Source organism: Eublepharis macularius, chromosome 5, assembly GCF_028583425.1.
Source record: "Eublepharis macularius isolate TG4126 chromosome 5, MPM_Emac_v1.0, whole genome shotgun sequence".
Taxonomy (NCBI): domain Eukaryota; kingdom Metazoa; phylum Chordata; class Lepidosauria; order Squamata; family Eublepharidae; genus Eublepharis; species Eublepharis macularius.
Window position 1 is genome coordinate 151,090,479 of NC_072794.1, and position 12,933 is coordinate 151,103,411.

At 40.2% G+C, this 12,933-nt stretch overlaps 1 protein-coding gene across 1 annotated transcript in view; it reads left to right on the plus strand.

The window, feature by feature from the left end:
• Positions 1-273: 273 nt before the first annotated feature.
• The window catches only part of TSHZ2 (teashirt zinc finger homeobox 2), a 315,955-nt gene continuing 303,295 nt past the window's right edge, over positions 274-12,933 (plus strand). The window contains exon 1 of the mRNA XM_054981845.1: positions 274-520. Coding sequence (XP_054837820.1) covers positions 481-520 — 40 coding nt within the window. The 5' untranslated portion in view covers positions 274-480. The remainder of the gene's footprint in view (positions 521-12,933) is intronic.

Consider the following 12,933-nt stretch of genomic DNA (forward strand, 5'->3'; position numbering starts at 1 on the left):
TACCTCTATTTTGTTATTTTTTGATCCACTTCAAACAACAGCAACATTTTCTCTCTCTCTCTCCCCCCTCCCCTCCCCTCCAAGCACTGTGAAGGTTTTCCTTTCCATCGGAGCTCCTGGACTTTTGCATCAAAGCAAATCTTGCAATAGTTCAAACAAAACAAGAGAGAGACAAAAAAGAAAAGCAGCCCCCCCCCCCCGCCGCCGATCTTGCAAAAAAAAAATCATTAAGAATAAAGAATCTGGACAGGTTGAGCTCGTCACTGAAGTGCCAAAGGAGAGAGAAGGGGTGCTCGGTGCTGCTGCTGCCGCTGCCGCTGCTGGATTGTTGGGGAGGGAAAAGCAGCCGAGGGGGAGAAGGAAAAAAAAAAGCCCAGACTCAGAAAGAGAGAGAGAGAGAGAGAGACAGAAAACAAGCCCCGCGAGCTTCCGAGGATTCTCGGATCTGGACTGAGAAGTCAGGTTGGAGAAAGTACAGCGATGCCAAGGAGGAAACAGCAGGCACCTAAGCGGGCAGCAGGTAAGAAGCCAACCCACTCTCCACAGCCCTCGGCGTCCTCTTTAGACCTCGGAACCCTCCCCTCCTCCCTCAGATACATTTTTTTAAAAAAAAAATTCGGGTCACCCTTTTGGATTATTATTTTTTGGAGAGGGACAGGTTTTTTTTTTAATTTCTTTAACCTCCCCGTCGTTTCTCCCTTTCACACACACGAGTAACTGGGACAATATTCACTGAGTGCTCCCCCTCCCCATAGAAAAACCCCTGCCTGCAAGGGGTTTTTTGCACCTAGGTTGCTTGGGAAATGCTTTCGAACCCTGGCTTGGCGCTACAAATCCTGACTCCTTCCTAAACTTTCCCCCCCAACTTTCTTCCACTCGGATTCTCACCTCTTTCTCCTCCTCTCCCCTACCCCTCCTCTCCTCGCATCCCTATTCATAGGAATATTGTGGGGATTTTGTTGCTGCTGCTGTTGTTGTTGCTATAAAGGGAAGTTTTTTTTTTAAAGAACACACTTTTTTAGCTTTGTTTCTCAAACAATTGTGTTTCTGTGTGTGTGTGTGAAATAATGCCAGAGATTGTCTCTGTGGATGAACCCGCTGGTTGAACTTCAAGCCTTTGATCATCGTGGTGAAAAAAAAAGAACTGCAACAGGAAATAAAATGAACATTCTGAGGGCTAAGAGACAATCCCTAAATTCCAGCCAAGTTTTGTTTTTTCTCCCCTTGCACTTTGTGATTCAGGTTTCAATTTTTAAAAGTCATTGATGTGTGTGGGGTGGGGGACAAATCCAGTCAGGTTAATTTTTTTTAAGGCGTTAAAACAGTTTGTAACTTTAAAAAAAAATTATTGAGCCAATTGCTAAAGTGGTATGAAAACTCAAGATTGAAATGGGCAGAGAGGCCTGTACAAGAAGTCATTTCAAAGTGGGTTTTAGTCCTGGTTTTCTGTGTTTTCATACGAGTTTTCTTAACTGCTTTAAAAAAATAGTTTGGTGGGGTTTGGTTTCTGCTGTACAATATGCAAGCTTATTTTTCTGCCACTAGACCCACCCACTGGAAAAAAAAATCAGGTTTCCAGTTGATTGCCAGCTTTGATTTGACATTTGATTGATCACCTGTCATCTTGCTGCCTTTGATCTATTCATTCTTGATATATATCAATAAATCACTCACTATGGTAACCCGAGTGCTAGTGACGCAAGCCATGCCCTCTAGAATCTCTTAGCCAGACGTGCACAATTATTATCTTGTTTGGCTTTAATGTGGGTGGGATTTTTCTTTTCTCTTTGTGTTCACTTAGATTAGTGCTGTACAGAGTAGCTAAATTGTTGGGGTTTTGTTTTGTTTTTACTCTCACTCTTGGCCTACGAATCACCAGTTAACTCTCTGAACTCCCATTAAGAACCTAAATAATAAAGCATTACAACTGTGGGAAAGTTTCATGATGTGAATTTAAGTAAATCTCAAAGTGCTCAGGAAGTATTCAAAGGTGAAAAATTATTTGGGGGGTTGATAAATAGGGGTTGAGAAACTTTTAGCGAACTTGACACAGTTCAACTTATGCATCTCTTCCCCCCCCCCACAAATTCCTTATTGTAACTTTTATGAATATACCACTTAAACTAATGCTTAAATAATACTTAATGAACAGCAAGCAAATGAGAATGAGAACTCTAGAACAAAGACTGCTTAGAATGTTGTCATTGTCCAAAATTAGGTTAAGAAAATTAGTTTAGGTACATATAAATCAATAAGTGCACTTGGCACATACCTTTGGGGAATCTTATATGGGGATTTCCTTCACTGGATGTGCAAATGTTTAAGACAGCAACATAAGAGGCAAGGAGCCACAGAACAGCCACATAGTTACTGCTTACCTTGTTTGCTTTTTAAAAAGGTAAATTGTTAGCAGCAAGGAAAGGGAGTTTGGATTCTATGTGTGGAACGAGCTAAAAAGGCCTTATTCATTATGAGGGGCTTGAATGCTTCTAAAGTGAGAACTGAATGACTCAAGAAAGCATTGGGGTCATTGTGGATCCTGACTGCTCTCCACCACCCAATAGATGTCTCCTCGATGTAAAAATGCTTTGAAAAATTTCCTCACCAATCTCCAAGTATGTTAGAATTTGGGAGGGCAGGGGGGGTGCAGAAGCACCGCAAGGATCAAGATATCCTGCATCCAGGCACCTCCTCCATGATAACATCTTCCCAGGTCATTACCTTGGTACCGTCTCTGATCTTCATCCAAGATGCCATTCCCTGTGAAAACAACTTTGAAACAGTAGTTGCAAAGGCTGTGGAAGTGTTGGCCGGCCATTTGAATAAATAACCCGAGTACACCACTTCCAGTAATTCCATGGTGAAACAGGTAGCCCAAACTTGCTCCTTTCTCTCTAAGCCAACTCATTTTGTTTCCGGGGGATGAGAAACTCCTTAATTTGAATTTACATATGTTTCCGAGTATGCGATCTTCCTGTACGATTTCCACCCATCACCCCAACCTTACTTACATTTTCTTAATTGTAGTATAAGGATTCTGTTTTATAAGGTGAATCCAGACTCAAAAGACTGCTGTGCCACAGCATGGCCTTAGGCAGAATAAGAAAGGAATGTGGGGGAAATGGATTATCCAGATGTTCGGCAGGATCATTCTCTTTTACTTCCTTAATAAGTCATTTTTTTTTGTAAACCTGAAGTATCTATATTGTTAAGAAGGCTTGTTGGATTTAAACTCATTTGAGGTCGTGATTGTGTTGGCTGAGAGAAGTTTGCAACTTTTTGGGGGGTGGGGGGGTTAGTTAACATCTCCGAGAAGAAAGATGGCGAGTGTTCTGATTCCGGACATAGCTGCCTTGGCCATTGCTTGAAATTAAATCCATTGCACAACTGTAAATAATTACGTCCAAGCATTGACTTCGAAAGCAGGTTTCTCATTTGATTAATGAACAGCATAAAGGTTAGAGAGAACAGGCAAGTAAATCAGCAGGGATGTCCCCACTGCTTGATAAAAATCTACCTACATGGGCAATTTCCCCCTTATTATTAATTTGAAACTCTGAATTCCTTATATCAGATATTAGAGAGTATTGTAAGAAAACCCAGTGGTGTAAAGGGATGCTGTTTGGAGTTGATGATGGCATATTTTGTCCTTAAAAATCATTTTTTAAAAATCATACTTTGAGTCAGGAAAGCAGAGATGTCAAACACATGTGCTTCCTTGAATCATTTCTCAGCAGTATTGTTCTCTTTTTTTCACTATTGTCTGCATAATTCTTTGAGCAGATGTTTGAATATTTTTAGGTCAGTCCCTGACATTACATCATACATTTATTTGTAATGATGTATTACATGTGCATTGTTATCTTCCATCCCTAAAGAGCCCAAGGTGCTTTACAGACTGTCGGTCTAATTCCTCTCTTCTCCCATGGCTGTGAGTCAGAAGGAATTCTCCTGTAGCCAATGGGATTACATTGTGGCAAGAAAGATGCAACTCAGGCCCAGTCTGTTGTTTCCAAATTATTTTTAAAAATGCAGCTGTCACCGGGGAACAGCAGCCATCCCATGGTGACCCATCATACCTAGGGGAAAGGAAAAAACCTAGGACTGAAATTAAATTGATATGTTAAATGCATTTTTTTATTTCTGTATTTTGGAAACAGCTTTTAAACACAATTCCTTAAGCTTAAGCCTTGCTTTCCTTCTGCAGATTGTTGAGTTGTGTGCATATTTTATTTTTGCAGCTCATGAATTTGCTGCTTATTCTTACTCAAAGAAATCTATACTCAACACTTTTCGGGGGGGGGGTCTTCCTTTTGGTTCTCTTTTCTCCCTTTTGCTGAGCCCTGATAGGTTGCCTTGTTTAAGAAGCTAAAGCTCAGAAGTAGAACAGAGAGAGCAACCAGCTGCATTTACTTTGTTTACTGGAGCTAGAAATGAATAATGCAGATTTTGTTTTCATGAAAGGCCTTGTGTGGCAGTAAACATAAGACTATTAGCAATCATTACTTAAAAGTTGCAATTTGCACCTTAATAGTACCGGTTATTTAAATAGTGAACAATCCATTCAGACAGGCCAATCTGCGTTCTTCCAGGATAGAGGACCTTAGTCTGAAAAACAGTATAGGAAGAGATGTGCACCTGTAACATGAAAGGTTCTGTTTTTATGTGATATCACATCTAGCCGTATTATTGATAATAATCAAATCCCAAACAAACCAGAGCTGAATAATGGTATAAAAAAATTGTAACATCTTTCTTTTATCCTCCCACATAAAAAGAAATGCACCTCAAAACATCCCAATATCTCTTACCACAGAACTCTTTAGTTCATCTCCCCATATCAAAACCTTGGCAGATTAAGCAAAAGCAAAGCTGTTTGCAAATGAGGGGGAGATGTGGCTTTTCCAATGAATGCTTTAGAGACATCTTGTTTGTTATCACTTGTGTTGTGTTTGTGGATCAAACTAGTCCAGATACCAGTTTAACCACACATTTCTCCCTAATTATGCGATGACTCCAACAAAACTGATAGGACAATATGAACAACTACTGTACCAAGTGGTGACATGATGGTAATCAACCACCCATAGCCACCCTGATATATTAATTTTGAGTCTCAGAAGGAACCGCTATATTAGTCCTCACATTGGATTGACAATGGCATTCAGATTGTCATCAATAGGAACAATCCGTGTCTGTTAGTAACTACTAACTGGTAACAATGTAAAGGGTTTTCCTCCTCTGATTATTATATTAGAAATAATTTTAATTGCAATTTTCTGTGCGCATAAACAGCTTTATTCTTATCTCTTAATACACACCAGTTCTTACACTCATGTGATCTTTAATCTCCAACATTCACAAGTTGTAAAGAAGACCTCCATCTTCAGATTTAAGCAAAGGACTGTTTCCTTCAGAATTTTGAGGCCTTCAGGTAAGGCAGCCATAGTGTGTCACTTTAACCTCTAAAAGGTGGGGGATGTGTAGACCAAGATTTCTTTCATGCTGTTCCATCTTCCTTAGGTCCTCAATGTCAGGTGAGAATGACAGCACTGTGAGGTAATAGAGCCCTTTACTAGCCTCTGGTCTTTTCCGCTCAGGGCTTTTTCATTGGTTCTGGTCCCACGTTGCATCGATTTCTCTCCAGGTCTCTGCATGCATCGTCAAAAAATTCTCTGATTCAGTATCCAAACTGCTACCCAGACTTTTTTTGCATTCCACACAGAGAAAGGCCACACCTGCTGCAGAATCAATCTTTCTCCAGCTTTTCTGCAACTTTTCACCCTGCACACATACCCCAATATTTTTTCCAGCACAGTCAACCCCGGGGCTTTTTTTTTAAGTGCAGAAAACTTTCTTCAGTGTGAGGTCAGGCCCTGGCCCTCCCTTTTGCCCTCCTCTTTATTCTCCTGCACCCTGATTGGTTGAACAGCAACCAATTAAGGTCCCCCCCCCCCGATTTAAAAAAAAATGGCAAAAAATTGCAACTTGGTGCCATTTTGTAAGTTTCCTCAGCAATCTACTGAGGAGACTGACCAGTCCTCAGCCAATCTTCTGAGGAAATTGATGAGTCCTCAAAGCCTGTAGCAGAACTGAGGCATTTTTCTAGTGCAGAAGTAAAAAAACAGACCCCACTTTGGTCCAACTCCCTCAAAGTGCAGAATTAAAGAATTGATGCAGTAAGGGGCCAGAACCGATGAATAAAGCAGATCAATCCGCATGGGTTCAGTACACAGAAAGCTCGATGTTAAGTGGAAGAGGCTGTAGAGCTTTGTCAAATACCAATCTTCTTTCTGGTGCCGGCCCTGTTCAAACTTTTTTTTTATAGTTTCTATCTCCTGTGAGGATCAAATATATATCACTAGCTATCACTTGTTTACTGTTAATACACCAGGGAAGACATCATTCCAAAAGAGTTGTTCCTCTTTAACAATAGACAATTGTGCGATTATAACAGGGAGGGATTGCAGGCTTCCAACCAAGGAAGTGAAAACCTCCTTCTCATATTTGGTAGAGGTCTATAGACAGAACCACCACTGACATTAGCAAGAGAAGAAGGCAGTTTCACCAGGCCCCTCCCCCTCGGCAGCTGTCTATGGGGAGAGATGCATGTCAGGAGCACCTCTGAAACCCATATATTGTCATCTGTTGAGTCACAAATCTGGTCAGGAGGACTACCAAAACTGACCTTGGCTTGGGAGGCTAGCAATTCTTGTGCTTTGTTCTTGATCAGATTTAATTGTAAGCCTGCCTTGAAACCCTAAAGGGTCAAAAAGTGGGGCATAAATCTTGACAACAAATAAAATGTTTTTTTTTTTAAGAGAAAAAATTAGCAGGAATCTCATGCTTTGGCTTTCACTTGAAGTACAGAGGAAATCTTTTTTGTTGTTGTTGCTTCCCTCCCATTGCGTTGAATATTTTGCCTGAGCCAGAACCACCTAAATTTTTGCTTTATGCAAAATTTGATGGCAACTTATACTTGCAGTTGAACATACGAAGCTGTATCATACCCAAATCAGTCTGTTGGCCAATCCATTTTGGCAACACCCTTCTCCAGTGAAGAAAGGCCTTTCCTGACATCTGCGCTGTGACATCCTTTAAGCAGAGATGGCAGTAGATGACTCTGGCACCCTGGGCATGCATATACTCTACCTCAGAGCCACAACCCTGTCTTTTTCCTGAAAAACCCAGCTCAATATAAATATAAGGACCTGTGATTTATTAGCTTGATAACAGCTGAAAGCATAACAGCAATTGTATTAAGCTGTTGCTCAGTCTTTCAGCTTTCAAATATTAACCAAACTGCACAACAGTCTTTCTTTTTTCTTTTTTACCAGATCTTTATTTAGAATATTTCAGGTCATATTGCAGACAGGGAGATGTGTGGGTGATGCTCTTTAAGAAAAACAAGCTTTTTTAAAAAAAGGTCTGGCAATGAAAATAGCCCTTTGTTAATTTTTGGTTTTTAAGGAATCATTTGTTCTGAAATTGAAGACGTTTGTAGAGTTTTCACCATCCAAAACATGCTCCTACAAGCTGGGGACTGATCCAGGAGCCTTTGAATGTGACAATGGTGCCAGCAAGCTGGAAACATTTTTAAAAAAATTCCTTTGCAGTAGAAAACGTTTGTTTCATTCATTCTACAAGTCTGAAGAATTTTTTTTGCTTTGTCTGTTAAAAAGAACAAGACTATGTGAGCTTGCTGACACTGCCCAGAAAACTTTACTCACGAGCAATACAGCCCTATGCATGCTTGACTCAGTAGTGGCTCTAGTGGGGCTTATTCTTAGGTAAATATGCAGAGAATTGCAGCCTTTTAGAGACCTGGCAGTTTAAAGAATAGCGAGATTAGGCCCTAAATCTGGGGGGGAAATGCAAGGATACTATTAGGGTTATGGTATGAGTTATGTTTTGCCCTTAGCCTCCTTGTAGAACTTCCCTGTGGAGTTCTTGGAGAGGTCTGCTTTTCTTTTCTGTATTTTCCTTTCAGGTCCTACAGCAGTGTTTCTAAATCAATGGCATTATTACAGTGATATTTCTTTGCACTTACAAATGCAAGTCTGAAATGCTTTTCTACATTTTTTTTTCATGAACTGGATTTTTGTATTTGAGAGGCGGCGGAACAAAAGGCAGCATGGTTTTTCAAAAGTCTTTACGATGGGCAGTCTATTTTAGATTGTGGGAGGGTAGCTTTAAAAGAGACAGTACTTAAATATTGAGAACATCAGATTTCCCCAAACGTGCTATTTAGATTTTGAAATTGAAATTGTGTCATTGCGTGCCAGGAGGACCACTGATGCAAGGCACTCAATATTTTGGATCACTTATTCATTTTTAAAACCTCATGCTTAACATTGTCATTTACAAGCTGGAAATACCTTTATTTTGGAAAGAAAAAAAATCAGCCAGGGAACAATGTCTTTGCAAGATTTCTAGAGGAAATGTGTCACAGATACAAACCATGCGCTGTTCCCCTTTAGATTTACCCATTCCCTTTGATAACTGCCACTGGCCAGTATACTTTTTTTTTTTAAGGAGGAGAATAAAAACCAGAAAACAAAGATAAATAGGAGAAAAATAGTATATTCAAGCTTAGATTAGAACTACGAGGAGTTTTGTCTCTGAAGACATATGGTTTTTGCTTGCAGAAGCAGAGGAAGAAAAAGTCGCAATGACTGGTAGAAAAATTGGAGAGTAGTAAACTCTGTAAAAAATTCATTGTTTATGATTTATAGTTTGCACCAATGCTGTTTCATGCTCTCCAACCAGTCTGACCAAGGCTAAACTAAATCTCTTTTAGGAAGACTTAAGGGTACATAATTGTGCAAATACATGTCTCCATGCTCGCTGTCCCCAAGCACATGCTCAGGCACACATTGTGCACAATGCAGAAATATAGACCACACTATTGTATTGATAGAAAACTATCAAATTGATCATTCTTTTTGAAATGGTTTATTGTTTGAGAGAGCTTTTGACGGTTTTTGTTGTTGTTGTAGTTTTTAAAGAACAAAATAGTCTTTCCCTCCTATTCTTCTTGATAAAAACAAACAAGTACTTACTAAGGTCAGATGAATAAAGTCTTAGCATCTGTGTACTCATGAAATAAATTGCAGAAAAGATAATAGGGCTTCAGTTGGGTTACTTCACTTCAGCTACAGACCAGCTAGATATGCATTTTAGTTATAATTCCGTCATCTGTTTTGGAGACGCTGCTTCAAAGTGCATTTTGACAAAATTTGCTAGTAGGAGCAATTAAATCCAAACATATTAATAGCTAGGAGCTTTGCTACTACACTAATGTGTTTGCAAGGTGCGTGGGAAATGCACTGTCTTTCTTTTCCAGCTCTTTGTGATAATAAACATAATATTGTTCAACTTTATTTGGGGGCGGGGGGGAATTCCAAGGGAAAAGTTGCAGCATTAATGCTGCATTTTTATTGTATTTATGTAAATGAGATGCCGTCTTCACTTCTTTCATCTCTGCATATTGTATCTATTATTTCTCTATCTTGCTCTTTGCTGCGTAAGTGCCTATATTCTCTTCTTGCATTCAGCATAAAACTGCTATCATCTAATGATATCCTACCTCATTAAAGTTGTTCATGATGCAAAAGGGACTTTGATAGGCACCATCTTCCGCCTTAAATGGCTGCGGAAAAGCTGAGCCACTGAACGTGTGAAAATAACATGATCCATCTTGAGTAACCGTTAAAATTGGTCATGTCAAAAAGGAACAGTAACAATGACAGAAACTTTTAGAGAGAAAGATCAGGTCCGTAGCCCCAGGTGGCAAATATGAAAAGCAATAAGGTTTTAAGAAGCTTTTTTGTTCTTCCGGTATCACTCTCAAAAGACTAATTTAATTGAAAAACCTGTTGTGCCTGATTTTGTGTATGCAAATGGAAAAAAGGTCCAACTTCCCTCAAGGGTTTCTGTTCTGGTTTACAATGGTAGTTGGTTTCATTTTGGGGGGGGGGAATCCTCTTTTTTGAGATATCAAACTCAGATGTAACCGATCTTAACTAGTAGAAAAGCCTCTTCTATATTACTGCAATCACTTTTTTAAAAAAGAGAAAATGTTATTAAATGTTCCCCAAACGCTACTCCTGGTTATAATCATGGGCCTATTTCTGAAAGATTCCTGCATGGGTTGCCCTGGAAAAGGAAACGTCATGCTGTTTGTGATTTTAACGAAAATAATTATATCCATCTAAATCCACTGAGAGATTTTGGTTCTTGGTGTGTGACTGTGTTTAGGGAAGAGAAAGGAACAGAAGCTTTGGATCAAAGGCCTCAGAATATATACATTAAAGGAGTGTTTACATCCCTGGTCTTTTGCACACACGCCATAAAGGTTGAGATTGTTCTTTGGGGTGTGGAAAAAAGATTTGGTTTACACGGTCGTTCTGTAAATTCCTCTTACAAATTGCTAGCTCTGTACTTTTCTGTGCCTCTCGGAGATAATTTAATTTCCATCCCATAAAATGAGTGAGTTTTTCTCAGGAAAGAACGAGATACTGTCTTTAAGCAGGATGCCGGTCTTGGTTCCCAAAGAGACAGAAAATGACCTGCGGAAGTGTGCGTCCTTCTGTAGCATTGAGAAACATTGGATAGAGCGGCAGAAGAGCAGTGGATGGAAAAGAGATTCATAATGAGTGGAAAGAGGATCCTCTTGAATCCTTCAAAACGGAGAAAAGTTGAAACAGATACAGAAAAAGGATTTAAGAGCAACACAATGAATGAGCTTTATCCATTTCCCGAGAACTTGAATCGCTCTGCTTGGCAAAGTGGCACACACCAATGTTCAGCCCTTGCCGTTTGAGCATTGCCCCAAGTTCTTTCCTTATCTCAGCAGCTGTGGGAGGTGGATATTGTTCTGCCTTCCCCAATGGAAAAATTAAAGTGCTGAGACAGCCTATGTTTGGTCAAGGTCATGTAGTAGGGGAAGATCCCAAGACTCCTTAACAGGAATGCGGTTTTCTTAGCTTTGGAGGTTTATTGTGCACTTCATAATAGGTGACATTCAGAACAAGAAAGACCCTCTAGCACCAGAAGTGCAAAGGAGATATATTCTATTTTATGAGTTTATTCACAGCATCTTTATACTGCTCTTCCACTCAAATGTCCAAAATGGTTCCCAAAAGAGGAAATTGTAGATAAAAAAACAAAGAAACAAACATCAGAAACCAACATGATACAAATATGTTTTTTAAGCGACTGCTGAATCTAGAATCCTGAAACAATTATAGTTTAAAAGCATAGACAAAAAGAATAATTTTCACCTGCCGTTGAAATGAGGCCAGTGTAAATCTCTTAGAAAGGAGCTCAGACTCTTGAAAGCCCATAACTTTAAAATCTAGTTGGTCTTTAAGGTGCTACTGGATCCAAATCTTGCTCTTCTACTATAGGCTAACACCACTACCCACTGAAACTATCTTAGCGTGGTGAATACCATCATCTGCACTCACCCGTACTATTGTGGCATTATAGCAATAATTCACTACTGAATTGGGCCTGTCCCCACAGAAAATTTCCTATTGTAAGTAATGGCCATAGTGCAATGATAGTGCAACACCCAACAACATGTGGATGTAGCCATAATGTTGGAACTACCACTGAAAAGGCCCTGCTGCTATTGGGTGCTGTCTTTCCAAGATGATAAACCTGAGCAGGGTCTCAGTATATATGTAGATATTCTGATAGGGTAAATGTGTTACACTATGGTAGATAAGGGGATCCTTAAAAATAATGTGGTTTTTTTTAGGGAAAGGGATGAATTTTTTAAAAAGAATGTCAGGTTTGAGTATCAAAGAGGCAGAGGCAGACAATGTCCTGCAAAGGCACGTGTCCAACTTTAACTGCAGCTGAGATCCTGTAAGGTAATGGAGGTCACGACGAGTGTTTGGCCAGCAGCTATAATGGTTGGAATTCAATGTGGTTATTTCCCTGTGCCTCCCACTTGCAGAGGAGTTACACCAGTATGATGCCATATTGACACCACACTGACAGGAGGATATTATGTCAGCATATCTGCAAGGAGCGGGGAGGTCCCCCTTGCCCTCAGTGAGGAAGACACTGGCAGTGGTTGCTGAGGGTTGTAGGTTATATATTGTTTAGAGGGCTGTAAATGTCTGCAATATCCTAAGCTTATGCCATGGCTGTGTAGACAGCAGGGAGTGTTTTTTCACTGTTACAGTGAAAACCTGATTTCAAAGGTCTTATAGACTGGAGTAACTCTTCTTAGAATTTTACTGTTAGTGAATTAAATCAGAGTGTTTATGAGAACGTACTTTCCCGTGGTCCCCAAAAAGGTACTGATAAAACAGAAGCCAATCAGCCTGCTACCATTTTGAAAGCGGAGCCGTGTGGAGTGAAAGGGAAAAGCCAGCAGTGTTCAGTGAGTGGGCTGTCCCTTTAAGGACCTGAGGAAATGGCCTATATGTCGTTTGGTGTAGTGGTTAAGAGTGCAGGACTCTAATCTGGAGAGCCCGGGTTTGATTCCCCACTCCTCCACTTGAAGCCAGCTGGGTGACCCTGGGCTAGTCATGTCTCTCCCTCAGCTCCCTCAGCCCCACCCACTTCACTAGTTGTTTTGTTGTGGCGATAATAGTAGCATACTTTGTAAACCGCTCTGAGTGGGTGTTAAGTCATCCTGAAGGGCGGTATATAAATCAAATGTTGTTGTTGTGGTTATCATCATCATCATCATCATCATCATCATCATCATCATCATTATCTGGTGCCAGCAAAAATTACACCAGCAAAAATTACACCTCATATAACTTTATGCTGGATCCAGTCAGGAAAAGCTTTGGATACCCTGCCCCTGCCATGCCTCCAGTGCTGCCCATTACTATTGCAGAGTCAGAGTTACACTGATGTGCCATTAGCATGTCATCATTGTGAGACTGAAATAGCCGCAGATATTGT